General features: G+C 42.2%; 1 protein-coding gene and 1 long non-coding RNA gene across 13 annotated transcripts in view; one reads left to right on the plus strand and one right to left on the minus strand.

Annotated features, from left to right (window-relative positions):
- The window catches only part of MEIS2 (Meis homeobox 2), a 217,139-nt gene extending 192,136 nt beyond the window's left edge, over positions 1 to 25,003 (minus strand). For 7 of the 12 annotated variants that reach the window (XM_053594138.1, XM_053594137.1, XM_053594135.1 and 4 more), the window contains exons 1-7: positions 22,698 to 23,794; positions 21,250 to 21,482; positions 19,571 to 19,712; positions 18,799 to 18,849; positions 17,795 to 17,845; positions 16,859 to 17,008; positions 7,133 to 7,247 (exon numbers count right to left, since the gene is read on the minus strand). In XM_053594138.1, the coding sequence (XP_053450113.1) occupies positions 7,133 to 7,247; positions 16,859 to 17,008; positions 17,795 to 17,845; positions 18,799 to 18,849; positions 19,571 to 19,712; positions 21,250 to 21,482; positions 22,698 to 22,709 (754 nt within the window). In that variant the 5' untranslated portion in view covers positions 22,710 to 23,794. Of the gene's footprint in view, positions 1 to 7,132; positions 7,248 to 16,858; positions 17,009 to 17,794; positions 17,846 to 18,798; positions 18,850 to 19,570; positions 19,713 to 21,249; positions 21,483 to 22,134; positions 24,632 to 24,886 lie in introns of those variants that run through there. The other 5 variants (XM_053594134.1, XM_053594144.1, XM_053594142.1 and 2 more) reach the window with 3 other exon arrangements.
- A 97-nt stretch (positions 25,004 to 25,100) lies between these two features.
- Positions 25,101 to 27,079, plus strand: part of LOC128587783 (uncharacterized) — a 34,449-nt gene continuing 32,470 nt past the window's right edge. The window contains exons 1-2 of the long non-coding RNA XR_008380641.1: positions 25,101 to 25,230; positions 25,885 to 26,030. This is a non-coding gene — a long non-coding RNA (uncharacterized LOC128587783). The remainder of the gene's footprint in view (positions 25,231 to 25,884; positions 26,031 to 27,079) is intronic.

A 27,079-nucleotide genomic window follows, 5' to 3' on the forward strand; every position in this document is an offset into this window, starting at 1 on the left:
TTAATCTTTATCTCTTCTTGACATGTGCACTCAAATTTACCCAATAACATCAGTCATACACTGTATCCACAATCTCAAATGGTCAGCCGTAACCTCTGAACCACCTAATGGGTAATAGTCTTGTGTTTTGCCTTAACTAACATATATTTAAACTGACCCTTAATAAAATCACTGTATAGGCTCATGCAAATGTGACACGTAAGCAATTCACAGCATTGTTATAAATATACATATGTATATTTCTTTCCAAGATTTCATCTCAATATTTCTTCAATCACTTCCTCACAATGCCTGGTTTGTTCAATTTATATTTCTACTTGGCATTTGCTGCAAACCCCCAAAGATAAGATACATCTGTCCCTTAGTCACAAATCTTGGCATTTTTACCTTGAGTCAATCATAAAATGATTGGTTGAAAATTACCTTGCTTATTAGCAGGATTTCCTCCTAATAAAACATTTTATTTCCAAACTTTCAAATCTGACATGAGATGTACCAACTCAGTAGTGACATATCAAAGCTTTAGGAGGACATATAAACACCCAGATCCGAGTGAGCAAAAGAGAAGCTAATTGGAAGTCAGCTTCCCTGTTTATGGGGAGGGAGGACTCTTGTGAATGGCACTGTAAATTTATCCCTGATTATGGCATTAAAACCAGAGCTCATTTCCACAAGCTCCCCTGAAGCCCTCCACCCAATCCATTTTGTTTAGTTATAAAGGGTCGTGCATTGTTTTTCATGCTTTGATTTTCTCCAGTTTCAAGAAAAATTAATCAGTCGTGCAAGCCAGTTGTCAGATTTCACTTCCCTCATGGCAGAAAGCACATATTCATTGTCTGCTATAAGAATAAATTTCAGTAATTTTCCCCATGTCAATATGAATATTAGACTGACCCAATTAATATAAAATGCTTCTATGCTGCTGGAACAGACAGTGCTACAGAAAGAGCCATTTGCACAACCTGTTCATGATTATGGGCCATAAGGACACAAAGATGGCACACACATTTGCGGACCATCTGAATTCTCACACCGAGAGGGGAGGGGGAAAGGGGAGCAGCATGACGTTAGCTTGACTGTCCTGGGTCATGTTTTTTAATCCAGAGTATTGGACATGTAACACAGCAACAAGAGCTGATCATTTTGTTTAATCACCTTTTGGATCTTTGCCAGATGGTCTCTATTGAGAGCGCTGCAAACAGAGAGAGATGAGCTGCATCTAACACGCAGAAGCCACCAGAGCTTTCCCGTAAATGTCTGAGAACTGATTCCAACAAGAATTTAGTCTCAGAGCAGAAAGGGATACATTTAAAAACTATGTGCATTAACTATACTTTTCCCCATAGAATCCTCACTTGGCATGAATAATTTACCCACTCTTATGCTAATGGGATCATGAAAGTATCCCTCTGTCTTTAGTGCAGCTATTCTCAGCTTTCAGTAATTACCCCACCCAGTGAAAATAACATGGCTTCTGCATTGAACGCCCGACTCATACCTGACAGTTAGAAAGATCATGGCTGACAGTGGAAGGGTCCAGAACTGGACAGAGAAACCCTTGTAGCCCAAGGAAGAGTAGAACCCTACAGTAATGCTGGTGGTGGGTGAGAATGAATGAGAAGGGGGGAGACGTGGCAAGAAGGGTGAGAACAAAAATTTTCCATTATCAAGCTTTTCCTTCTTTGACTTATGGTCAAGATTTTACTTGAATAAAAATATGCTCCTCTTCCTATTACTAAGTGTGAAAGACATTCACGACCAGATTAGCTTTGAAGAAAAAAAAAAGAAAAAGCAAGCAATATCTAAGAAAAAGAACTATAGTTGTCATCAAAACACATCTGCATTAAGCATTTATTTTATTAGGATTTGAAAAAGCCTCTGCATTGTGATTTTTTTTGGGGGGGGGTGGGGGGAAGGATTACCAAGAAAAAAAAAAAAAGAAAACTCATTTTCTACCTCTGTCCACAAAACTCCATGTTAGGTAGTTCACTGTGTAAAAATTATCAGGCTAAAACATCTGGGAAAGAAAGCTATGAAACAGCAGGGAATGTGGCTGGTTTATTGTTTATCTTTTGTTTATGAGGCAGTATTCAAGTTTAATTACTACTCTAAATTAAACTCTAACTGGCATCAAGAGACATCCCTTTACATGACTAAGTTAAAAAAAAAATCTAGAAATTCCAACTCTGGGTTTTTCAAGTAAGTTGATACATATAGGAAGAAATTACTCAAAATTAACAGCAATTATGGAAAGCTTTTAAGCATTTATGGGCCCCATTACATGCTCCTACAGCACTTATTTATTAGAAGGGTTTAATTTTATTTCTCATGGTTACTACTCTAGAAAGTCCTAAGAAAATCAACAGAAATTCTTTGGATGTTTGCTGATGGTTAAATGATGGTATTTCTTTTTTTAATTTTATTTGAAAGGGATAAGAGAAAGAAAATGCAACATAAATATTCCACATACAAAAGATTTTTCTGTGGCAATGCTCAATTATCAATTATAGTCTCAGAGAATTTTTTGATACAATTAGGAGGACAGGGAGGAAAAGAAATGTCATTGTATTTATCATAACAGTAAGTGACCAGTTTTGGATGAACTTAGCTCTAGGAAAAATAAAAGTTAAAAGCAACTAGCAAAAGATTATGCCAGATGGCATCTGTCATATTGTATTTAGGGTTATTTTAAAGAGATTGCCGCCACTATGAAAACATTCCATTGACAGAGTTTTTCTAGATTGAATAAGAAATCCCAGCAGAACATAGTCAGGCCCCACAGTTAGTGGGTTTGAAGTTTTTTTTCCTCCCCCTCCTTTAAATATATAACTGGAATATTTGGTGGGGAAATTTATTTAGCATTTAAATAATAAAATAAAATAAAATTTATTTATTATAAACTCAAAAATGTAACACTGTTTTAGCAGCGTGCATACTTATAAACACATTCGCTACTAAGGAGATACTGGTAGATTTCAACACCATATTTACTAAAGAACAATATCATACATAAATAAAGACCTAGCTATGGGATTCTAGCCTCATTGCCTAGGTGACAGATGAGGACATTGATGGAGGGGTGTGGTAAGCAGCAGAGTTGAGGGGAACTCTGCTGGCTTGTACAGCCCTGTGTCCTGAAAGATCAGAGATACACAGATGCTCGAATGCTAATACATTTAGGTTAAACTGGGTCTGGCAACAGTATGGTTAATGTGCGTGTGGTGTGCAGTGTGAGCTCAGCAGTTACTGGGCCAACTGTCTCGGTATTTCTGGGAATCCTGCCTATTCACAGTGCAGGGATTGTTCAATTGCTGCAAAATGTACAAAATGAATTTTACAAAAATGAATTGTAAGGAAGGCCCCATTACAACGATTTTACAGCAAAGATGTCAACATCAATTTTTCTTTCATGCATAGCTAATGATTAAAACAGCATATTCCATTTGCCTAAGACAATTTATTTCATATTGGCACATCAAAATATTGAAATACAAAGTTATCTTTACTCTACTCTTTTTATTAATTGCTGCTGAACCCATACCATTGTTCAAACCAGGAAAAATAAAACAAACTTGGCATGAAATACTTAAAACAAAGGCTCATCAATATTCTCCAATTTGTCAACATCTCAATTACAGCACTGGAAAAAATGTAAATTTCATGTGCTCTAAACACTGAGGGGTCTATTCTCTTGCCAATTCACATTCGTAGCTCCCATCAGCGTTAATGGGAGCTACACAAACCCATCAATAATAATAATACTTTGTACATATATTGTGCCTTTCATCTAAGGCTCTCAAAGTGCTCCAGGAACAAGGGGGCCGCTTCCTAGTCTTTACTTTGGCAAAATACACATGAACTACAAAGCAGCTTTTGACTCAGTAAGTACAGAATCAGGGACCCCCCTGTCTTATTATCAAGCCCCATTTTATTGATGGGGAGCCAGACACAAAGAAGGCCAGTTACTTCCCTAAAACCCTGAGTCTGCACCCTAATTCTATCCTTGAAAAACCAGATTTCCTTCCTCATTCTAATGAGACTAACAAGACAAACTCCCTCCCTTTGGCTGCTTTCAGCAAGAGAAATCAGAGTGAATGAAAAGTCTGGTTCATATTTATATAGTTTACTGCTAGGCATGTGCTGTTTGAAAGATAAAGTCAGGTTTTACATTTTACCAAGTTTATTTCTTACAATATTTTTAAAATTTGATGGGGTTTTTTTTTTTTTTTCTTCCCTTCGCTTTGTTGCACAAACTCTGAGGAGGAAAAGATGACCTTTCACCTGTGTAACTGTAGCTCTTTCACTATCAGGCCATAAAATGAGGTATTTTTAGGTAACTAAAGATTTCTATGAATCACTATAGCAAAAATATTCACAAAAATTACAAAGCAACATACATGCGTGTATTGTTTTATAGCATCTGGCTATTAAAGTTTAATTTAAAATGTGTATGAAAACATTGTATTTAGTACAATTCATCCCTATTTTTTTCTGTTTATCATAATTTGTTTTGAAACTGAGTCATTTTACAGTTTTCCATATGCCTGTTGTGCTAATAAATTCTGAATAAGCAAGAAAACTCTTTGATAAACTACGAACTTGGTTTCCAATGAAACATTATAATATATTTAATACTAAGAACATAAATTTCCCTCCCTGGTTTTCCATTATACATCAACCCCAAGATTTAACCCAGGATAAGCATATGTGAATTCAGTCAATACCTCTGTTGACTTTGCCCTGAAGCAGATAATTAATCTTTCCTACTGAAAGCTACTCTGGACAATTCAGTGGGACAAAATATCAAAATATCTTCAAAATGTGTTTAAAAGACTAATGTGAGCATGAGTAGGACAAAATATACTTCAAAGTCTGGTCTTCGAAATGTAGAGTTTGCTCCAAAAAACCAGAATACCCTTATGCAGGTGTTTTCACCTCTTACACAGTAACCCAGGTATGAAATTCTCCACGCTGAAACAGCCCCCATTTATAGGAATCATAACTTTTTCCTCTCAAACTCTGATACAGTGAAATGACTAACTTCCTAGTACTCATACATCTAAGCTACCATGTCCTTTCTTTAATCCCACAGAGATATGATTAAAGGAACAAAATCCCACAGGGATCAAAAACCTTCAACATCAGATAAGTGGATGTGGCTGCCCACAGCACAGAAGTTTGTACACATTTGTTTTCACCTAGCATATCCATCTCAAGCTCTTTGCTTTCTTAACCCAAAAGAAAAGAAAAGAAAGAAAAAAAGAAAGAAAGAACGGAAATGCAAACCCATCACAATAAAAATGACCAACAAAACAAAAGAACAGAAACAAACCAAATTTATAAAACTTCATGCTTTGCTCACTGCCACATAGTCCCTGCTCCAAACTGCTGGGTCTTCTCTCTCCAGCTTCCTCTTCTCTCCACGCTTTCCTATCTCCCTTGCCATAACTCAACTAACCCAACAGAACCAGTCAGTTTTAAATTTCAGCGGGGACCTTGGTGACCTGTTAATGAATCTACAGAGAGGAGAAAAACTCACAGTGTTGAGTTATGCCTGGTGTTGCTCGCTGACTTGGAGTCAGAAATGCTTGAAGCGTTAACGTAATTGCAAGAATGTGAAAAATGAAGCGTGGGGCTCCTGAGCAAAGTAAAAGGTCAGAGTGAGCCTCACACACAAGAAGCCTCTGGACGATAGCCTCACTAGACCATTGAGCCTGCTTCTCCTTTGCTCCCCTTTTGTACAATGTTTGGGATGTTCTGTGTTTATGAACAAATACGTTTCACCCTTCATGTCGCCACAATTTAGGGTGCTAGGATGGAGGATGGACTCCTAGAAAGCTTTCTAGATTTCACCTGGCTGAGAGCTACACCACCGTGACGTGGAAACACAAGTAATTATTGCATTGCAGATCCACCGGCTCCATGTACAAGTTACCTTCAAAGTGCCTGATAATTTAGTTTGCTAAACCAAATTATATTCAAAAGTATATATTATATAGCTATAATTTAAGAATTCTTTCACAATTCACCATCTGATAGTATTCATCTCTCCATCAGTTGCAATTTGCTTAAACTTAGATTCTCATTTGGACCCATTCACAAGTGAATGGCATCCTGGAAAGGACATTTTTCTAGACTCTTCAAGAACCCCAGGAATCCAAAATCCCTGGCTGGAAATTTGGAATAGGGAAGGCACCCATCCTACATCAACAACCCCTTTTCAATGGCATATATAACTGCAGCTTAAGCTGTTAAACTGTCCTCTACTTGGAAGCCTGTCTAATGCTTAAATATTGTGGCCATAAACACAGTCATAATAGAGATGAAATAGACCTAGGAGATCAGACACCATCTAATGTAAAATATTAAAAGTTAAATCTATACACTTTCCTGGCCCACATTCCATAATGCATCTTCCTTTAAATTATCATTTTAGCCATAGAAGAGTCATCCCTCCCAACATATAATTGCTTTCTGTAAAATAGGTGAGTTTTAAAAGGTAAAATTTATTCTAAATTGCACTTGGCTTCCTCGACATCTATAGCTGATGTCCCCTTGCACTCTTGATTATTCCAATTTTTAGGACTTTGGGACTTGTGACAAAAGTCACCATGTTAGCTGAATAGAAATGCAGATTAAAAAATCCTCTAGGAATATTCAGGTCTGTCTTCCCAAGATTCCATATAAAATTCTTGAAGTATTTCCAGAACTAATCAAAACAGATTTTTGCATCTTATGAGCTTCAGATGCAAACTTGCTTGATTATGGAGAACTCTTATGGTTGATATTAAAAGCAAAATATCCTATTTACTATTGCAACACAGCAGTAAAATAGGTTTGTCATTTCACTTACATACACAGAAGTAAAGTGAGATAACCGAATTGGTAGAGGAATTGGCAGAACTAATCAATTATTATTTTAATGCCGACTTAAAGATTAGACCACTCACTTTGATTTTTTAAAAAATAAGTTGAGAAGAAAAAACCCTGTCTCCCTAAATAGTAGCTGACTCTACCCCCTAAGCTGCCACCCTCCTGTTTACACGCAGAGGCACAGGTCCTGACTTCAGAAAATACTAAGAAGTTATTTTAGTCATGCCTACTTTGCACAAGTAAAATGCTTGACTTTTACCTTGCTCACTGCTGTTGTCTCCACTCTGGGAAGCGTGGCCCCCACTGGAGGGTCCTGGGGTGCCTGCTGAGTGGGTGGAGGTCGCATCATCGTGGTCTCGCCAAGATGAAGGGTTCTGGTGTCAGGATGCCAAGGAATTTTACCACAGTTACCATTTCAGCCATAAATGAGGAACCCAAAAGAAAGGCACAAAGAGAGACAAAAAAGAAAAGTGTGCATATTAGTATTTGCAGCATTAGGTGCAGACACATGCCAAGCCACAGTGTGTTGTTTTTTTTCAGCAATAAGTACAACAAAGAAAAGATGCTCTAGAGCTCGAGGTGGTGAGGGTCATATCATAAGGCTAATTGAAATGCACACTTTACATGGATGGACCTAAATAAAGTTAATTTTTAAAGTAAGAAAAAAAAATTCCCTAAAAATGTAAAAGTCATTTTTACTCTTATTATCTTAATGAGGGGACATTCTTCCAACATATAGGCCCCAAGACTCTTGAATACTAAATACTTCACACACAAAAACTATCAGCAACTCTCTTAAAATTACAGGCTCAAGAACGTATGGGCTAGCCGTTCACATCTGTCAAATGCATTGCCCTAAAATAGCCGGTACCGACTCAAAATTAGCATTAACTGATTGATTACACAAACAACAGATATAGTGACATTAATCACTGCACTTATACCTAATAAATTATTGATTTCTGCTTTAATTTGCACAAACGATGATTTAAAAAATGAAACAACGTTATGAACAACTGGCCATCTAGTAAACCAGAAAGGACTTTCACTAGAGCTTCAAAGAAGTTTAAATTCACTGAGCAGTGCTTTTTCCTGGAAGAACCACTTTTTTTTTTAAAGGCCATGCAAGGCAAACTGAGAGTTGTAGCTACTTTGCTGAGTATATTCTTCTTCTGTTCCTCCTCCCCTTTCCTGATCATTCCCAATACCCTGCTGTTGCTTAAAGGAAAACAGGAATTCTAATGTACAGGAAGGACTTTATCAGCACCACATGAAGGCAGGCAAGAGATGGAATTTCCTTTGGCAGAAACGGAGAGTAGGAACAGCGTATGAAACAGACCGACCGGCCTTAAACCAGAGCTGTTCACTTGTCACCTACATGTGACGAATTCAGCTAAGCTCACAGAACCACCGGTGAGTGAATTCTTTGGGAGCCGGGGGAGGGGGCGTATTTCAAAAAGATAATAATCAAAATACGCCACTTCTCCTTACTAGAAATAGGGGATTCAGACAGATCCATGCGAACATAGACAACACACAAGCCTCATGACCATCTGAAAGTAACCTTGCCATGTTGCCATTACACAGAGTTTATTAAGCAAAAAAATCAGGCTGTCATTTTTCTCAGCATCAACTCTACAATGTACATATAACACATAAAATGTTATCAAAAGAAAAACATGAAATCAAGATGTGACAAGATGAGGAAATGCTCTTATTTGAAACAACAACAAAAACTTACTTTTTCCCTACAAAACTGCTACAAACTATAAATTAATATTTGGCATTTTTGATAAATGAACTAACCCAGAGCTCTATGGATTAATAATATGTATATCAAACAATGCCACTGGCACTGCCATCAGGCAAGCAATTGATTCAAAGCGAAAACCTTGAGCAGAAATGTTGTGACTATAAATATGGCACAGGTATAGGTCTCTAAAATAAAGATACGTTTGAGAAAGTAGGTCAGATTTTGAAATTGAGTAAACCAAAATAAAACCCAGGTTTTCTGCTGCTTATAATAAGACAAAGTAGTACCTGTGAGCTTTTTTTTTTTTTTAATCTAAGTTAGAAACCACTCCAGCAGTTTCAAGCAAAAAGCACACAGAATACAGGGACTCTTCAAACTCTGAAGCCTCTTCGTGTCAGCTGTTTGCTGCATGGAAATCAGATAAAGAGCTAGAAGCATTATAAAAAGAAAGAAAAGAAAGAAAGGAGAGAGAGAGAGAGAAACGAAAGCATGGCATGAGTTTAGTTCTGCAGACTACAGCCTTGTTTGAGAAACTCCAATAACTGCAAGGCAGTCACCTAAGCTAAAACTTTTCACTGTACACAGAAAGTTGTGTTAATTTTATGCACTGCCGGCTTTTTATTAAGCTGGCTGCTATAAAAGCTTCTTCCTTCTCACGAAAATTACAGTAATTAACCACTAACACCTCAAGCATGTTTTTTAAGGTAAATGTCATCCAATAACTATTATATAATCATTCAAATGAAGCTGGAGAAAGTCTTTCTGCCTAGGCACAGTGTGATTTGAAGGGATCAGTCAGAAGGACTTGCTGTAACTATAAATACTGGTTTGTCCCTATCAGCTAAACTGGTGCTGAGTTTGAAAGTCGGGGCTCATTTACTTTATAATTCAGTGTATTTCTTTCAATGGTTTTCTGAAGGAGTACTTCCTAAAGTAAAGGAAGGGGTGAAAAATAAGCCCCATAAGCAAAGGTTAACTTTGAGAGCAGCTTGTTTTTCCAAGTCAGTTGGGGTCTTTGGTTTTCCACCTCAAACTGAAATATCCTCAAGTTCACTATCTAATTCGCTGTTCCCTTAGCTCTTCCTTCCTTTCTCCCTCGCTCCTGAAAAAAATGCTCTCCCGAAAAAAATGTCACATTTATTTCTCTAGAATGTCTCAAGGATGAGGGTCTTGTTTGAGAGACTGATACAAACTAACGTATGTGACATCATATTCACCTAATCTGAAGGAAGAACAGATAAATCCCTCTGCAGTTTCAAGGCTCAGGAGTTATCCCAAATTGTTCCTATTCAGCTACACAAGGTGATGCGACCATATACCGAGATAAATATTGGTAATCTGGGCAACAAAAAACTGGCCCACCTGCCTCATATAAAACTATAACCTATGTGAACTGACATAATCCTTACTCTTAACATTGTTTTTCTCTTATATTGAAATATCTGTTTCTATCACAACTCCTATCTTTCCCCCCACCCCTCAGATGTTTCTAAGTTTACATCCTTCAAGAATAACTGCCTGGCATTCTGCCAAATTATATGCAGCAGTTTAGTGCATCCTGAAACCAACGTGGTGTACAAAAGCATGTAAAAACACATGACGCAAGTAGAAAAACAAAAGAGAAATGCTTGCTGTGTGCACGTGCACGGGTGAGTATTCAGGTATGTGCATTCCCTAATATGCGTCCTGTTCTCCAGCCAAAAGTACCATGAAGACACCCGAGGGCAAGGAGTGAGCATGTTTCTATTCCCAGTGGCTTTAATAATTGGGACTCAAATATGGTGCTCTTCTTGCTCTTACATAATTGTGTTACAGGGCAGTGTTACCAGGAGAAAAGCAGAGAATACTGAATGGAGCACAATAGAAGGAGATGGAAAATAGATACAAGAAGCTAGGTCTCCCGGGGCAGTATTTTCTATTTGCTGGGCTACAGACTCACAGCTGATAATGCAAGTTGTAATTAATATAAAAGCAGGAGACAATATGGGGAGAGCTTGTACTAGCAGGGCCACAGGAGAGCGCTCTGCTGCTCTCCTCAGGTTCTCATTTACACACAGCCTTCCCCAGAAAACACAATTCTGCCAGTGTTTTCTCCCTTGAAAGTTAAAAAAAAAAAAAAAAAAATTGATTTAGCACCATCATTGAATTTTGCTAAATCTAGAAAAAAGCAAGGAGAGGACATGAGTCTCTGAGCACAAGAAGCAAATCATATGCCTCTTTTGATGAAGTTGCAGATGCGATGAAATTGTGACATTTTCAACTATTATGGCATTTTCCATGAGGGACCTACCTATAGGATAATACTTAATAAGCACTGGTAAATTGCTAGTATTTCCCTGTGTAGATGACTCTACACAATACCTGATTCTTCTCAATGGGATAAAATGTGTAAGGGTTTCTAAATAAATACACACTGAGTGGGAAAGTGAAATGTATCAACCCAAGGAGCAAAAAAAAAAAAAAAAAACCCATACAATATACAACATACAAGTTCAATCTAAAATAATCGGAAACTCATTTTAGACGCCAAATGAAAAGTTGATTTAATGGATCTGGTATAGGTGAGAAAACATTAGATTGGAATTAAAACTCTAGGGTACCACCTTCAAATGGCCTTGTTACCTTAAGCAAGGGATATACTTTATTTCTCTGGGATTCATTCCTTTATCGCCTTAAAACTAAGGAGTTAGATAAGATAATCTCTTAAGAATACTTCTGATTCTTATTTCTATTATTAAAAAATGCTTCTAAAAAATTTTCTAGAACCTACACAATGATAGAACATTAAGTGAAAAATTATATATGAACTTAGAAAAACAGTAAAGTGATCTAGAATATGTGCTCAGAGGTAGGGAGTAATAGTAAACATACATAAAGATATTTTTTTTTTTTATTGTTGGAGATTGATTGAGGGTACAATAAGCCAGTTACACTGATTACATAAAGATATTTTAATCAGCAAATGAGATACACAAAACTAATTTGAGTTGATATATTTAAACAACAAAGGGAAGATATGTACGTATCAACCCACATAAAGTTACTTATTCCTTATGACTTAAAATGCTTTAACTCCTAACTAACATAATGCAAAAATTATTTATAAAAATAAAATGAATACTCCTATCCTGGGACATTAAAGTCTACAAAAGTTGAAAATGTTTAATTGTATGGTTTGAACAAATGTTGGAATTCTAACTACATTATACTAAAGTTGACATAAGAACTCAGGAGACCTGTGTGTGCCTTCAGAAGAACGTAGACTAACTCTTTAAAAATGTAAATAGAGTCAGGGTCACACCCCATCTCACCACTTCAACCTTTCTATTAAGCTTTGTGGATTAATGTGTGAGCATCTCACAGAAGTAGCAAGTATCCTTTGCAAATGATTCCCCTAGTTAATGAAGCAACTGTTAGAGAAGACAGAAGTGTCTTGTATTGCTGATGTAATCTCATACTATAAAATATCTCCTATAATTTTGAACGGTGTTGGGATATTCCATAGAACATTCAGTATTTTAAAAAAAAAGAAAATGAATTCAAAAAATGCCAATTTTAAAATCCAATAGTGAATGTCTATGTGGTTGTCAAATGCAATCTTTGTTTAATTTGATCTCATCACAGTCACACTGAAAACATACTCCAACTGCATAATCTAAATGATTTAAATAGTATAATTATTCTTGATGGGAAATTAACAGGAAAGCTATCAACTAGTAGAAACCACACAGCAGCGGCAGCAACAACAGAAAAGCCATCACCAGCCATGTTTCTGTGAACTGGTGAACGAAGCTCAGTGGCAGAACTTTATTGGAATGAGTCTCCTTAGGCCTTGGACAGCGTAATATTAGGGTACATCCTACACTAGAACGTAAGAAACTATAGAATAAAGTAAACCATTCATAATATTATTATCAAATATTATTTCCCCTTGATGTCTACAGACCAACAACTTACACCCATCCCTCTCCTCACAGTCACTCCTCTCTAATTTTTTATGTAGTAATAGAATTTATCTATAAGCACTTATCCATATTCCATCAGGAAAAAGATTCTCCCCTCTGACCAAGCCCATTTTTAAAAACTGTATAGACACAAATAAACTTGACATATTCAGACACGCAAAAGAAGATACCCGCATATCTTCATTTAAATTATGGCTCATAACATAGAAATTAAAATCATTTTTCTTTCATTAGTGATGCTATTAGAGTAGGTCAATGTTACGGCACCTGCCCTTAACTGTTAATACACATAATTGTATTTTCTTCCCTTTACTTAATTCTTTGAAAGAAAATAAGACATAGCCCTTTGTGAGCATTAACTAGGAATAATAATATAATTGTATAACTGCATGCTCTTCAAGCAAATAAAGCTTATCTCAGAGAATAGATCCCAAATATATTTCACTTGTCTAATCTTGATCTAAAGATATGTCATATTTTTATATGTAAATATGAAGATATATTTCATTTGTCTGCACTGGGTTTGAAGACTTGACTTAAAATTAGGCAGAATAACGTGGATATTACCAATTATTCACGAATGCTACAGACTAAGAAAAGCATGATTATTTCTGAACGGTTTTCAAACTAAAACTTTTAAAAAAAAATTGCTGTCTTGACATGTTTATTTTAAACATGATGAATCTAAATGCCTGGGAAACTCATATAAACTGCAGCTGAAAAACAGAGTTCTATTTCCTTTGATTATCATATATTTTTTTCTCTTCAATATTTAAAAAAAAATACCATAATATCTATTTCCTACGTATAACAGCTATAAAATACATTATATATTAAAAACAGAAACATTCATTATGAATTCATTAAACACAACAAAATAGTAGCCAATGCTACCCATTTTCTTTTGTATTTAATTCCAAGCTTCTCATTATCATTATGCCCATCATATGTGTTAATACTAAATAAACAAATCCAGTATCCTCAATGAACGTGAGAGACAGAAGGTAAGACTATTATGATTATCTTCTTTAAATGCATCTATGTTATATGAGATCATTCATATAACTTTATAGATGTGAAATTAGCATGATTTACTAGGTAATAATACATAAAATTTGTTCTTAAAAGCTGTCAATCATACTTGCTTCGAAGATATTTATGTGTCTTACTTTCATTCAATTACATTTTCAAATTCTTTGATAAGAACATTGAAAGCTATATTCATATTTGATACATTGTTTCTGATGCTTTTCTCTGCGCTTTCTACTACCCAGAATTGCACACTCACTCTTCCTTTTCATTCTTTCACTCTCTCTCTCCTTGCCTGCTCCTTCCTTAAACACACACACACACACACACAATGTAGCTTGATACCACTTAATAAGGATAGAGGTGTATGTGTTTTGGGGGTGTCAAACAGCTGTCACAAACTGTCACCTCCACAAGAGAAACCTTGGCACACAACAAATTAAACTACACTTCTTTTTTAGCTGTCATTATTCATAGCCAATAAGTTGAAATGCTTTCAGCATTTCATGTGCAAATAAAACCAGGAGGAAGCTCAGTAGATCAGAATAGTGGGCCAACAGATAAAACAGAGAAAACAACACGCTGTCTGGGGCCTTCTGAAGTGACTCATCATCACCCCTGCACCAGTGTTCACCAAATGAGATCCAGCCTGGGGCAACGTATAAATATGCATATCAAAGCAAATGAAAAAATAAACCTGAAGATTCAAATCGGACACATATTTATGCTGAAAGTATTCCACTCATACCACTTTTCAGGTAGTAATTCTGTGCTATTTTTACTTTTTGTTACAGGGGTGAGGGTTGAAGGAGGGCAAGTTGGAAGAAGAAGCTGAAAAGCATAAGAAGATTTGCTTTGTAGGGGGAAGCCTGGAAATGAACACAGTCAATACACCTATGGTACAAAAATCTCAAAAATGGTGAAAACTCTCCAAGGTTTTCTCTCATGTCCTGCAGGAAAAAAAAAAAAAAAATACAAGTCTGTGGCAAATCACTCTGTTTCCCACTTGGTGTTCTGGTGGAACAAATTATTGCTTCCTTTCAAAACAAATAGCAGGAGGTTAAAGTAAAAACGTTATAGTTCAGATCTCAAGGAAATTAAGGGCTTTAAATTATGACACCCAATGAGGTGGCCAGCCCTGGTGGGTTCAAAATAAATCAGTTGTCATATTTACTTGATTGGGGGCCTGAAAGGGGAGCAACAAATGTTACAGTTGAGTCTTTTATCCAAAGATGATGATTGTTAAATTATCAATACACTATACTCTCATGTACAACTTCCTCCTGGAGTCTATATTTAAATATTATAATAGTTCCATACATTGATATTGTCCATCAGCCAATACTCGAAACACCCTGGTTTGTCTTTTCTATATAAACAGCATGCTCTTGCTGCACACATCCACTGGAAAAACAGTTGCCAAGAAACTGTTCAAGAAAATAGAGTAGTTGGGACCCCTAGAAATATCACAAGAAAAGCTTTTGGCTGCAGAGAACTGTGAACCTCTCATTTTACAAACCATGTAAATAGATCCCTTCTCTTCCTCCCCAGTAATGTAAATAAATATGAATTTAGAAACAAGAAGCAATGAAAATAAATAAAAAACAACAACAACAAAATTAAACATTTCTGAGGTAGCGTCATGCCTCATGGACCACAACCACACTTTGGAGAGCCGCAGATCAGCAAATAAACTTTTTGTGGCAGCTGCTGCAAACTTTTTATTTCATTTAATACAATTCATATACAAAAGAGCTCCCCAAAGTTTCCTCTACTATGATGGAAAAACAGTAAGGGTAAGATAATTCAACATCACAGTAGTTACTCAGTCTCACACCTGGACATCCCAGACTCAGGTTTGCTTTTCTTTTTCTAACTTTTGTTCTTAGGCAGCTTCTCATACAAGGTCAAAGGTTAATTATTAAAATCAATGACAGCATATTTTCAAAACTTTTGGTGGTGGTGGGAGAACCTCACAGAAGCTTTATTCTCAAAGCATCTGAATTCATTCCTCTTAACACCCAAGAATTAGGGTGGTGGGAGAGAGGTAGAAACATAGCCTTCAAGCCTCAATGCCTCTTTAACTCACACACAGTATTAAATTAATATTTCAGCCATGAAGTTATTAGACTACAGCCTATCTCATCCAGGTTGTGAGTTCAATTGAATATAATCTAGAGACACCCTGTCCCCCACTTCCAGGCTGGAGTTCCTATAAATAAACTGCTGTTCACACCCACTCTTTAACCTTGCCACTCTCGCCTTTCCTACCAGCTGCAATCTTTCTTCTCTTTGCTTCTTTTTCAAATTTTCAGTCTCACTACATATGCTTTTTTTTTTTTTAAGCACCAACTTACTAGATCAGTTCCAAAATAGGATTAAAAACAGAGAGAATAGAAAGAAATCTCCTTTCCTGGCCTGACACACACAAAGTCACGCCTTACTATACTCTTCATCCTCATTCACCAACTGGTAAAATGTTAAAATTCAACCACCAGCCAATGCTTACTCAATCATAATTCCTTTCAGCTTTCTGTACTACATTGTTAATAATTGGTTCATCAAGGTTACTGTCTTTTATTATGAAGATGCTCCGGGCATTTGGCAATAAGTCTATATTCTGACAATAAGTTTCTATGGAGCAAAAGCCCTGAGAATAGTAATGGGTTCGTTCACTCCTTCTCTTATTTCTAATGCAGTGCGAGATTGCCAATAATTCTCACGACTGTCATCTCTGTGAGAGACTGGGAAATCAGCCCTCCCTCCCAATTCTCTCTTTCCTTTAGTTCTCTCTCTCTTTCTTTCTCCCTTCCCCCAAAGCTGTGACCTGTCCAGTTAACTCTTTTGACTTTCAATCCCCACTGCATTTATTACACAAAGCTGAGAAAGCAGAAAAGACAGTGGTCATCATATCACACAAACAGCATTTGCTAATACCCCAGTCACCAAACTCAGGAAATTTTACACATTAAAGCACAAGTCACTCTATCAACTCCCTGGTTTTTTTTTTTTTTTTTTTTTTTTTGGTTCTCAACATAAATAGAAAGGGGGGTGCAATAACTGGGAAATGAAGATGAAGGGTATGGCAGAAGTAGTGACAAAGAGAGGAATAGACCCCCCAACGAGACCCAAATCATTTAAATAGATTACTAAGTCAGTGGAGCTAGAAGTCAGAACAGGTTTTAAAACATGCTTTGCCCATTGGCTTTAAATGAATGCCAAAGGCTCATAGACTTACATGGTCAGCGAGATTTGTGGAGGAACCTGAAAGTTCTTCGTGATCTGACTTGGAGCTGCCGTCTCTTTCATCAATGACAAGGTCAATGGGCATTTTCCCCTTCAAACAGCTAATGTACCGGTGGCAGAAGTTATCACACAGTTCGTGGACCTAGAAGGAGGGTCATGGTGGAAGGTTCAGCTCACGTTGTTGTTGTTTTGTTTCATTTTTAAAGAGGAAAAATATCAGGTTGCAAGGTTCCATTTGGAAAGAGCAACAGTGTGATGTCTTCCAAACTAACTCTAATTAGGGGGTGTAATAGATGAAGTCGAGGAAACAATAGAGCAATTGTTGCAGCAGATATTATTCTCCAGAGACTTCTCTGAGCAACAAGTTACAATAAAGAGAAAGGAACAGGACTGGAAATAACTAGATTCAGACTGGGAGCCCAGAGAGTTAAATCTGATTCGATAGCAACACCAAAACATTAGAACACTGTAACTGGGGACAGCATTAACATTTGCTATTCAATAAGCTAGGGTTTTGTATATTTCCAGGGGAGAGTGATTGAGGTACAGAGGAATGTAAAGATACCCCAGCTAGAATGATTCCCTAGGCCTACAACCTAATGCAAACTCTGGGCCCAGGGTGAGCTGAGCTAATAAAGACGCAGCAGGCTGAGTGTCCAGTAAGACACAAATGGTTTGCTGCATTTCAAAATAATCCTGACTGCCTAGGGGGGAAATTGGGAGAGAGGGAGGCTACTTTAAAAGACAGGGCTTGTCCTGATTCACCCATCTTCTGAGCCTATTGGTTGAGGAAATACCTAAGGAAGGACGCGGATACATGCTCAGTATCTCCAGGTGTTCATCCTTCCGACTGGAGGTTTGACCATCCCAATTCAAATAGGAGAGGGAAGTGGCTGAATTAAAACAGGGAGTGCTATTTCCTGCTTACCTTTTCTAACTCCAAAAGATGAAACCTTAGTACTTGTATTGCTTGTATCATCTGCAAGAAAAGTTTTGGAATGGAGTTAGGGCTCTGTAACTAGGAAGTCCTGAGGGAGGTGGGGAGGGCAGTGTTCTGGGGAGAAGAAAACGGCAGGTGGCCAGGCAGAACCCACACATCAAGAAATAGTCAGAAAAACCAAGTGATTACTGATCATCTCTGCCTCATTGGCTACGGGGTGGGAATCTAACTCAACCTGAGCCTACGCGTTATTATCTTTCCCCCTGATGTTCAATGTGCTGTTTGGAGGGACTGATTTCCTCGGGTCAGGCCTTCTTTCTCCGCCTGAGTCCTCTTTAAAACATTCCCTCCCTCGACCTCAGGCCAAATTAAAAAGGAAAAAAAAAAGTAGCTTCTCTAGATAGAAAAAGCTTTTTAGAACAGCATACCCTACGAAATCCGTCCTCACTAAAGAAGGAAATACTCAAGATGAATGGTGAGGCAGGGCCTTTGAAAGCGGATTTAAGTACTTTTAATATTGAAATGGTGCAAATTAGCAAAAGAATCGCACCTAAAAGTGGCCTGCGCCCGCTCGCTCCGCATCTCCCCACCCCCACCCCGCCCGCCCTCCGCCGGGCCAGCGGTCGCAGCCTTCGGGTTAGCAGCCCGGGGCTCCGTCGGCTGCCCCGGCGAACAGAGGAAATACCTCACTCCTCGCAGCTTACTCCCGGGGCCGAGACCTGGGAAACAGCCCCTGCTCGCGCTCTCACCGAGGAAGCCCCAGTTCTGCCTCCTAGGGCTTCCCTCGCCTCCTCCCCCGCCCCCGACGTCTATCCAGCCCCTGGCTCGCCATCGCCCTTGCAGGGGCTCTAAACTGCTCCCTTCCTCCCAATCTCCCTAGAGCTTCAAAGGACGTCTCTGCTCCAACTCCTCGGAGCTCCGGGAGAAAGTGGGTGCTTCGGGGCATGCCAAGTGGCCGCGACCGGGGAAGAGCAAGGAACAGAGGGCCTTACCAAATTGTCCAGCTCTGGATTTGAGGAAAAAAGTGGCTTTTCGGCGCGAACCTAGAAAAAGCAAGGAAAATCAACATGAATTACCACCCCATTTAAAAGAAGAAAATCCTGTCACCGACTAGCCTGGAGTGTGAGAGTGGGGAACAGTGGAGGATCAGGGGCGGATAAGAGGAGGGGAGCTCTGGTAAAATGCATGAAACAAACTGGTGCTTTACTTAAATTAGTGGGATTGTTGAAAAAGAACCAGGGCCTTCTTTCTGGTGCTGACCCCGTTAAGGGGGACCTGACATGATAAGCTGCAGCAGGGAAGTCAGGGCCATTCTCCGAGCCTCGAGCACCCCTTGTCCAACCTTTCAAGAGCCTGCGGTTCTCCTCCTCCCTCACCTTGGCGCCCCGGATGGGACCGCTCCAGAGGCGCCCAGCTTGCTTGCCTCCCGGGCACCCCCGGGTCCCTCACAGCCCTGCTCCCCAATTCTTGTTCAAGTAGCTGCAGGCAGGGAAAAGGCCAAGCCCCAGATTAGGAGCAGGTCAACTTTAATTCGAGGGTCGAGCCCCTGTATTCCTGCTAGGGGGGAAAACAAACACCCATATTTATCTCCGCTTTCAATTCGCCTCCAGGCTCTGGGATGGGGAGGAGGCGTAGAGAGTGGACTGGGCCAGAGGAACAGATCGGGTGTCCCTGCCTTTTCCTCCTTTCAAATAAAGCTCCGAGGAAAGGGGGTGGGGGGTAGTGAAGGGCTGCAGGAGGATGCCTGGGTCAAGGAGGTTGGACCTGCTTGGCGAAGACCGCGATGTCCTCGTTGAAGGAGTCGGAGGAGCAGACGTCCCCGCCGGCCACTCCGGGTTCCCGGGGAGTGCAGGTCGCCAGCTCGCACTTCTCAAAGACCAGAGCTAACAGAGGAAACAACGGGTGCCTAACGGGCAGCGCCACGCAGAGACACACACACAGAGACGGGGTGCAGAGGGGAAGGAGCGAGAACTGTAATCAACAAGTTTGGAGGGTTTGGATTCCTTCTTTAATACAACAGGCACACATCACACTTTACAACTCTTCCTCAGTCAGCCGAGCCTGGGCCAGAAACAGAAAGGAAAAAGGGCCTGGCCCTTTCCCTCAGCTCAGAAGTCCCTCAGATATGGCCAGAGGAGGCCCCTGGCCACTTTAGTCCGCCAAATAAAAACAGCCCTAGTTGGAACGTCAGGAAACATCCAAGAAGCCCAGGCAAGCTGGAGCCTGGAGTTGACTCAGACTCACTACGGAGGCCGCTGAACCACCCCCTGCGACCCAGCCCTGACCTCCCAAGAAAGGCACACTCTTTGAAATAAAAAATTAACTCCGCCTTTTAATGGACATTTCAGACAAAGCCAAAGACTTCACCTACATACACACCGGAGTGACATTTCCTAATTCGAGAGGGTGCTCTTCAAACCCCCTTCACCCTTTTGCCTTATAAATTTGTTTGTCCTACTTCTAGTAAAACCCTGGCGTGGGGGCCAAAATAATAGGAATGTTACACGCCGAAGAGCTCGCTTCCAAAGACCACATTTCTCCCAGCGTTGCAGCAGACAAAAATAAATAAATTGTGTTTTAAAACTTGGAAGTGTGCGTGCGCACTATGCCCTTTGTGTTCCTCGGGCGGTTTAGCTACACTTCGGGATGCTTGCGGCCTCTGGCTTGGGCTCGGTTGCTGTTTACCCACCTTCCCTGCCCCTGGTCATCCCCCCCGCCTTCTCCACCTACCCTCAGCCGAAAGAGTCGGTGTGGTACATGTTTGAATTGTGTATCTCAGCCCTACCCGAATGTTCTCAGAACATGAAATAATTTCCAGCCATCTCCCTTACTCCCTCCCCCCCAGAGCGGTTCCCTGCAAGCAGCAGTCCCTTCCACCCCGCTGCCCTTCAAGGTCTGCCCCCTTTATTTACAGAGAATTAAGAAGTGGGCGATTAGGACTTCCTGGCCGACAGAAGTAGCTCTGATCCCGGCTCAAGCTGCATTTAGTGACTCCCAGACCCTCAGTAGGAAACAGAAGGGGGGGGACACCCCAAAATCAAAATGCAAAAAAATCAAAGTTGCTCCTCATCGGCAGGAAACTTTCCCCCTTTTCAAGGCCTCTGTTAGGGGGCTTGAAAATACCAATCCTGCGTCCTTTGGCCAGGAATCCTGTCCTGGGGGAGGAGGCCCTGGCAAGATTCTGAGGTTTCAGTCACTCTGGGACGTGGGGTCCGGAGTGATTGGGCCATGAGAGTGGAGGAGGCTCTATCTTCCGGGTCTTTCACTCCAGGGCTAGAAGAGCAGGGCCTCTCCACTGTCCTTTCCTAAGGCAAGCAACCCCACCACCACCACCACCACGCGAAAATAACTCTCACTTAGTTGTCCACCCTGTCGCCCCCACAGAGACAAACACACACTCTCACACTCACACACAGTAAGCTGAGTCCAGGGGTTCGGTTTACCCGTAGATTGCGTCCTTGTCCCGTTTCAAGGCGTCGTTGACAGCAGATCCCATGCTGGCCGGCATGACATTGGGGTGTGGGGCGTGAGCGCCGTAGTGCTGCGTGGCGTGGAGCGGCGGCCCGTGGTTCAGGTGGTGAACCGGGGGGATCGGCCGCGGCGCGTGAGGGTCTCCGTACATGGAAGCGGGAACCCCTACTCCGTCCATCCCGCCGTAATGGGGCAGCTCATCGTACTGTCAGAACCCGGGAAGGGGGAGGGGGCGCAGGAGGTGAGAGAGAGAGAGAGAGAGAGACACGGGGGAGCAGAGAGAAGAGAGCGAACAGACAAGCAGGGAAGGGATAACCAGGAGAGAGAGGATGAGAAAGAGGCAGTAAGAGAAGAGAGAGAAGGGGGAGGAGAGAGAGAAGGGAAAATAAAAAGAAAAACAAAGTCAGAGAGAAGAAAAGTACCGAGCACAAGTTGACCACACAGAAACCAAACCAGCCGAAACAACGGAGTTGAAAGTTGTAGGGGGAAACTGCTTTTAGATTTTAAAATGAGAAAGTAGGAGCCGAGAGCAGCGTCTAGAGAAGGAAGAGCCGGCTGTGAGGCCGGGGCTTGAGGGGGCGCCGGGAGGCCCCGCTCCCGCCGGAGGCAGCAGCCCCGTAGCGAGCCAACCGAGGGAGAAGTGGAGTTAGTGCGAGGAGGAAGCCCCGGATCCCACCCCTAACCCCCCTGCGCCTCCTCTGGAGGATCCAATAAATCAAAAGGCGAAATGAAACAAAATAAAGAGAAGAAAAACGCTAATAATCAGCACGAGAACGCCGAGGACGAGGAAAGAGCAGGACCAGTGCCTCCCGGGGGGCAGGGAGCGGAAGGTGGGGGGGGAATAACGTGAAAGTTACCAGAAACATTATTTAGCCGCGGATTCCCTGCGTCCTTGTCAATTTCAGAGACAAAACAAGCAGCCCAGGCTAGTCTAGGCGGCGGCGCAGCGGCTGCGGCAGCGCAGCCCCAGCGGCGGCCCCGGCGGCGGCGGCTCCTACGCAGCCCGCGCCCGCCCCGAGCCGCGGGAGCAGCGGCGGCAGCGGCGCAGCAGCGGCAGCAGGAGAACCGGGGGAATCGCGCTGCTGGGGTAAAAGCTGGAGCGAGGCGAAAGCGTGTAACAATTGCACACGCACACACACACACACACACCACTCACACGCACTCGTCGCCCGCCCGCTCGCACAGCGCTGGAACACGCGCGCCCAGACACGCACACACGCACGCACACACACTCGCACACACGCAGAGGCACGGGGGGGAAAGAAGCCGATGAATAATTTCGCTGCTATTTTTTAAAATACTGGCCGCCATCATCAAGCAGCGAGCAGCAGCAGCAGCGTTGAAGGGAGAGGAGGCATCGGGACAGGCCCCTCTTAGGAGAGGATTTATATCTAGGTAAGTGTTGGAGATTTAAACCTACCCTTTGCGCCATCAGTCTGCGCTCCAATAAACTCCTGGATGTGTCGTATATTTAATATCCCAGTCCGGATAAGAAAGTGATCTAGGTTGAAGATTCCTTTTTTTTTCCAAACCAAGGAGACTTCTCCCAATTCTCCAATATGTTATTTTTAGGGGGGAAAAAAGCCAAGGCAAGACAACGAAGAGTTTTTTTTTTTCTGTGATATTTCTTCTTTTTCTCTTTTTTTCTCTTCTTCCTCCTCCTCCCGATCTTCCTCCTCCTCCTCCACCACCTCCTCCTCCTCCCCCCTCCCCTCCTCCTCCTCTTCGGTCCTCCTTTCCCCCTCTTTCTCTTCTCTTCCCCTCAGTTGGAAAAAAAAAAAGAAAGAAAAGAAAAGAAAAAGAAGAAAAAGAAGAAAAAAATTGTCAAGCCCCCGAACTGAAGGTTATGAGCGGCCCGTCAGCAGCCCACATGTAACCGAACTGTCGTGTTTCATGGCTTTTTGCCACTCCAGCTGTCAATCAAAGCCCGGAATGTCAAGGTAGTGAATGAATGATGGTTGATGATGATGAAGAGGAGGAATCTTTCAGACCCGTTTTTTTTTTTCTTCCAGTAAAACTCCGCGAGGGGTTTCTGCTTCTTGAAATTTTTCCTCCCCCCTCCCCCCTCTTTTAGATTTGCCCCCGCGGTATCTATAATATGATCCTCTCTCTTTAAAGTATTGTTCAAAGAAAGCAGGGAGAAAAATCAAGAAAAAAAATGAGTAGTTTGCAAAAATTGGACTTCCTCCCCCCCTTTCCTGGTAGGTATTTTGTCTCTCCCTCTCTCTCTTTCTCGCTCGCTCGCTCTCACTCGCGCTCGCTCTCTCGCGCTCGCTCTCTCGCGCTCTCTTTCTCTCTCTGGGAGATGAGTGAGTGTCAGTAGGTGTTGGCAGGTTGGCTGCTGCCTGGCTTATAGAAGAGCCTCAGTTTGGCGGCGCGGGTCGGCGGCGGGAGAACGAAATGACGGAACCCGGAAGTCGTGGTGGCCATAGCCCGTCGTACAGCGGAGACACATCCCGAGAGTGGGGGAGCGGGAGCGAGGAGGAGCGCGCCGCGCCGAGCCTCTGATATGCAGCGAGTGCGATCGGACGGCCCTGGTTGGGGGGGCGAGGGAGGCGGGGGGCTGGAGGGGGAGGGGAGGCTGGAGCCCGGCGGACCCGAGCAAATCAGCGAGCCTGCTCCTCCAAGGGGACGGCGGGGAAGGGGGGCGGAGGGGAGAAAAAGGAGTGTGTGTGCGTGTATGTGTGCGTGAGCGCGCGTGTGTGCGCGCGCGCGAGAACGGGGAAAGAGGGAGAGGGAGAAGGAGAAAGAGAGAAGGAAGAGGACAGGGAGAGCGCAGAGAGGAAAACTGCAGAAAACCACAGGGAAAGTACGGTACAGCCTCAGATCTTTTCATTATTATTTTTTAAACTTCTAGTTCATTTTCCCATCACTCCCAGCTCTTGCCTAACTGGGTCGTGTCCGGGCCATTTGGCATGGCGCTGTCGCTTTTGTTCCTTTTAATTCCGCGGACCTCAGGCTCTGCCCGCTGATCACAACGCCCCAAAGGCTTCCTGCTAACACCCAAGGGCAGCGGGCTTTGCAGACCGTAGAGCTGCTGGGCTAGATTTTTCTAGCTTTTTTTTTTTAAGTGGCACTTTCTTCCTGTGCAGATCCAGGACCCTTGTTGTCAATTTTCATTTTTTTTCCAGGACCAGAAGAGACCAGTTTAACTGGGAGCACACTCTCTCCAAGCGGTGTGAACAAGGGGCCACCCCAAGAGTCTTCGAGGGGCCGCGGTGGAACTGGGAGGAAGTGAGGAAAGATTCGTTTGGGTCTGATGTAGCCAAGAGTGTGCACGCGCGCGCGCCCGTGGGTATGAGTGCGCGCGCGCGCGCGAGTAGTGTGCGCCTCCAAAGTGGATCTCACTTAGAGCTGGGAAGCACGAGAGAGAAAGATAGGGAGAAAGAAAAGAGAAGGGAGAGAGAAGTTACAGTGCTAGGAGTGGCCGGCGCTCGCAGCCCAGCTTTGTTGTAGTTGCCCGAGGCTTTGCCGACCGCCGCAGTAACGCCCGCTAATGGCTGTCTTAATTACACCGGAGTGATTTCGCGGGGTCAGGCAGATGGGGCCGGCTCCCAGGGAACATTTACAAAAAGGAAAAGGAGTAGAATAGGGAGGGAAAGTAACTACCTTACGCCGTTAATGTGGAAACTAGTTTGGGCTCTTGTCTGGTCCAATCCTTGGCCCGAGCAGCACCCGGCTTCACCTCTGCGCTGCCGGTTTCCCGGCGGCCGCGCGTCAATCAAGCTGAGCCCGGAGCTGGGGGCGGAGCTATGGCTAGCACAGCGCTTGGCGCACCAGCCCGGCTGCCCCTGGGCTCCCGGCGGCCGGCCGGGCCTTGCGCTGGGAGCGCGCCTCACCCCAGCTTCTTGCTCCAGGTCTCTGAGTCCCCGACCCAGAGAGTTGAGAACAGATTGTTGTTCTTCAACAGCCGCCTTCCTCACCAACTTTGAGCCCATTCTGGAAAATAGAAAGTAGGGTATCTTCTGTGCTCGGCTTCGACCCGACTTTCCCGCGACAGTGGGGAGGTTGATAAGGGAGAATAAAGTAGTGTGTGTGTGTGTGTGTGTGTGTGTGTGTGTGCGCGCGCGCTCGCGCCCGCGCATGTGTGTGTGTGTGAGAGAGAGACAGGGAAGGAGGGAGGGAGGAGAACTAGTGGGAGGGTTTTGTGGCTTTTTTTTTTTTTGGCCCCCTTTCCATCTTCTCTGCTTCACTGTAGCTTTCGAGCAACACAAACTGGGCTAAGATTGCAGCCTGCAGAGACTCCAAGCGGAGTCGGAGAAATTTGGCCTCGTTTTAATAGGGCCGGGGAATGAACTCCGGAGGTCAATAAAGCCCTCCAAAAATGATGAATGATTGAGCACCTGTGATGATGATAGTGATTACCAGAGCAATTAAACAGTTTGATTAAATGAGCCATCATAACAATGATGTCTACGGGAAATCGGCCCTCACATATAAAAGATAGCGCGCAGGGTCTGGCAGAGGCGCCGATAGCCCGACGCCAGGAGAGGGGCTTGGGGCCGCGAGGGTTTTGCCTGGTGGCCCGAACAGGGACTGCTGAGCTCGCTGAGCGTCAGGGAGGAGAGTCTAGCCCAGGTTTTCAGCCACTTTTTTTTTTTTTCCAGGCTTCAAGCCTGCCAGAGACGACCGGTATGAAACCTGAAGGTTGGTGGGAGGGTACTTCCTCCGCCGCCTTTTTTTTCCTAGAAGAACTCCAAGATTAAAAGTATCCTTATTTGTTGCCGAGTGGCTCGTCGACATAAAAGAGAAGGTGAGTAAAAAAAAAAAGAAAGAAAGAAAGAAAAGAAGACGCAAAAGAAAAGAAAAAGTTTGTCTTCAGAATTGTATTTCAAGCGGCATTTAGGGGAATTCAGTTTAGCCGGGACCGGGAAGATGAGAAAGAGAGCGAGCGAGAGCGAAGAGAGAGAGAGGGAGAGAGAGAGAGAATCTGGTCTTGCTGCGGACATAGGGTTTTCGACTTTGCAGAGATGGTGTTAGAGGGTCCAAATTCCCCGTGCTGTGACTCTGGCTGAGAAGTTTACACTCAGTTTTTCAGTTTTTACTCTGCCAATTGTTCTAAAGTTCAATTTAAGAACTTAAATTTATTTATTGTCGAAAATAGGATTATTGTTGTTTTCATACCCTGTTCAGTACGTGCCAGTTAACTTTTCTTTTCAAAAGGAACCCCCTCAATTTTCTTGATAAACGCGTTTTGTGTAAAGATCAACTTCATACCAAACCTCTGCATTGCAGAGTTTAAACATTCGGCATCCACCATCTGCTTCTTTCCCCACAGCTTCTGTATTTTGTGGTGATACCATAAAACGAGTTAGCATCCTTATAGCCTTCATTAAGAAAAACTTAACCAGCATTCGAAAAAGTGTTTCTTCTGTGGCAGTGCAATAGAGTAAAAACAATTTAGACAGATTGATGATTTCTATATTTTCAAAGAATTGTTTAGTTAATAATGGGTTGATTATCCAGTGATCTTGGGTTTTATATAAGAAGAAAATTGTAAACTCTATTTGTATGTGTTTTCATCCTTTAGGCAAAGCAGAAGTCATTTTTAACCTGAACTCCATTCTTTCTCTCACTCTCATATTCTGTAATTTCTTTTGCATTTTATTGAATACATTAAAGTTAACAGCAGGAACAATCTGGTTAGGTGTAGAAGGGAGAGAAAAATGACATTTTAAGATATTGTAAAAAAATCATCTTTAACTTCAAAGACTTGTAGTTAAGAAGTGTGAGAGTGTTAGACGTGCAGCCCTACTGGAGGGAATCTGACTCTTCTTAAAATTTGACAATTGTCTAAAGGGA

This window comes from Nycticebus coucang, chromosome 6 (genome assembly GCF_027406575.1).
Source record: "Nycticebus coucang isolate mNycCou1 chromosome 6, mNycCou1.pri, whole genome shotgun sequence".
Taxonomy (NCBI): domain Eukaryota; kingdom Metazoa; phylum Chordata; class Mammalia; order Primates; family Lorisidae; genus Nycticebus; species Nycticebus coucang.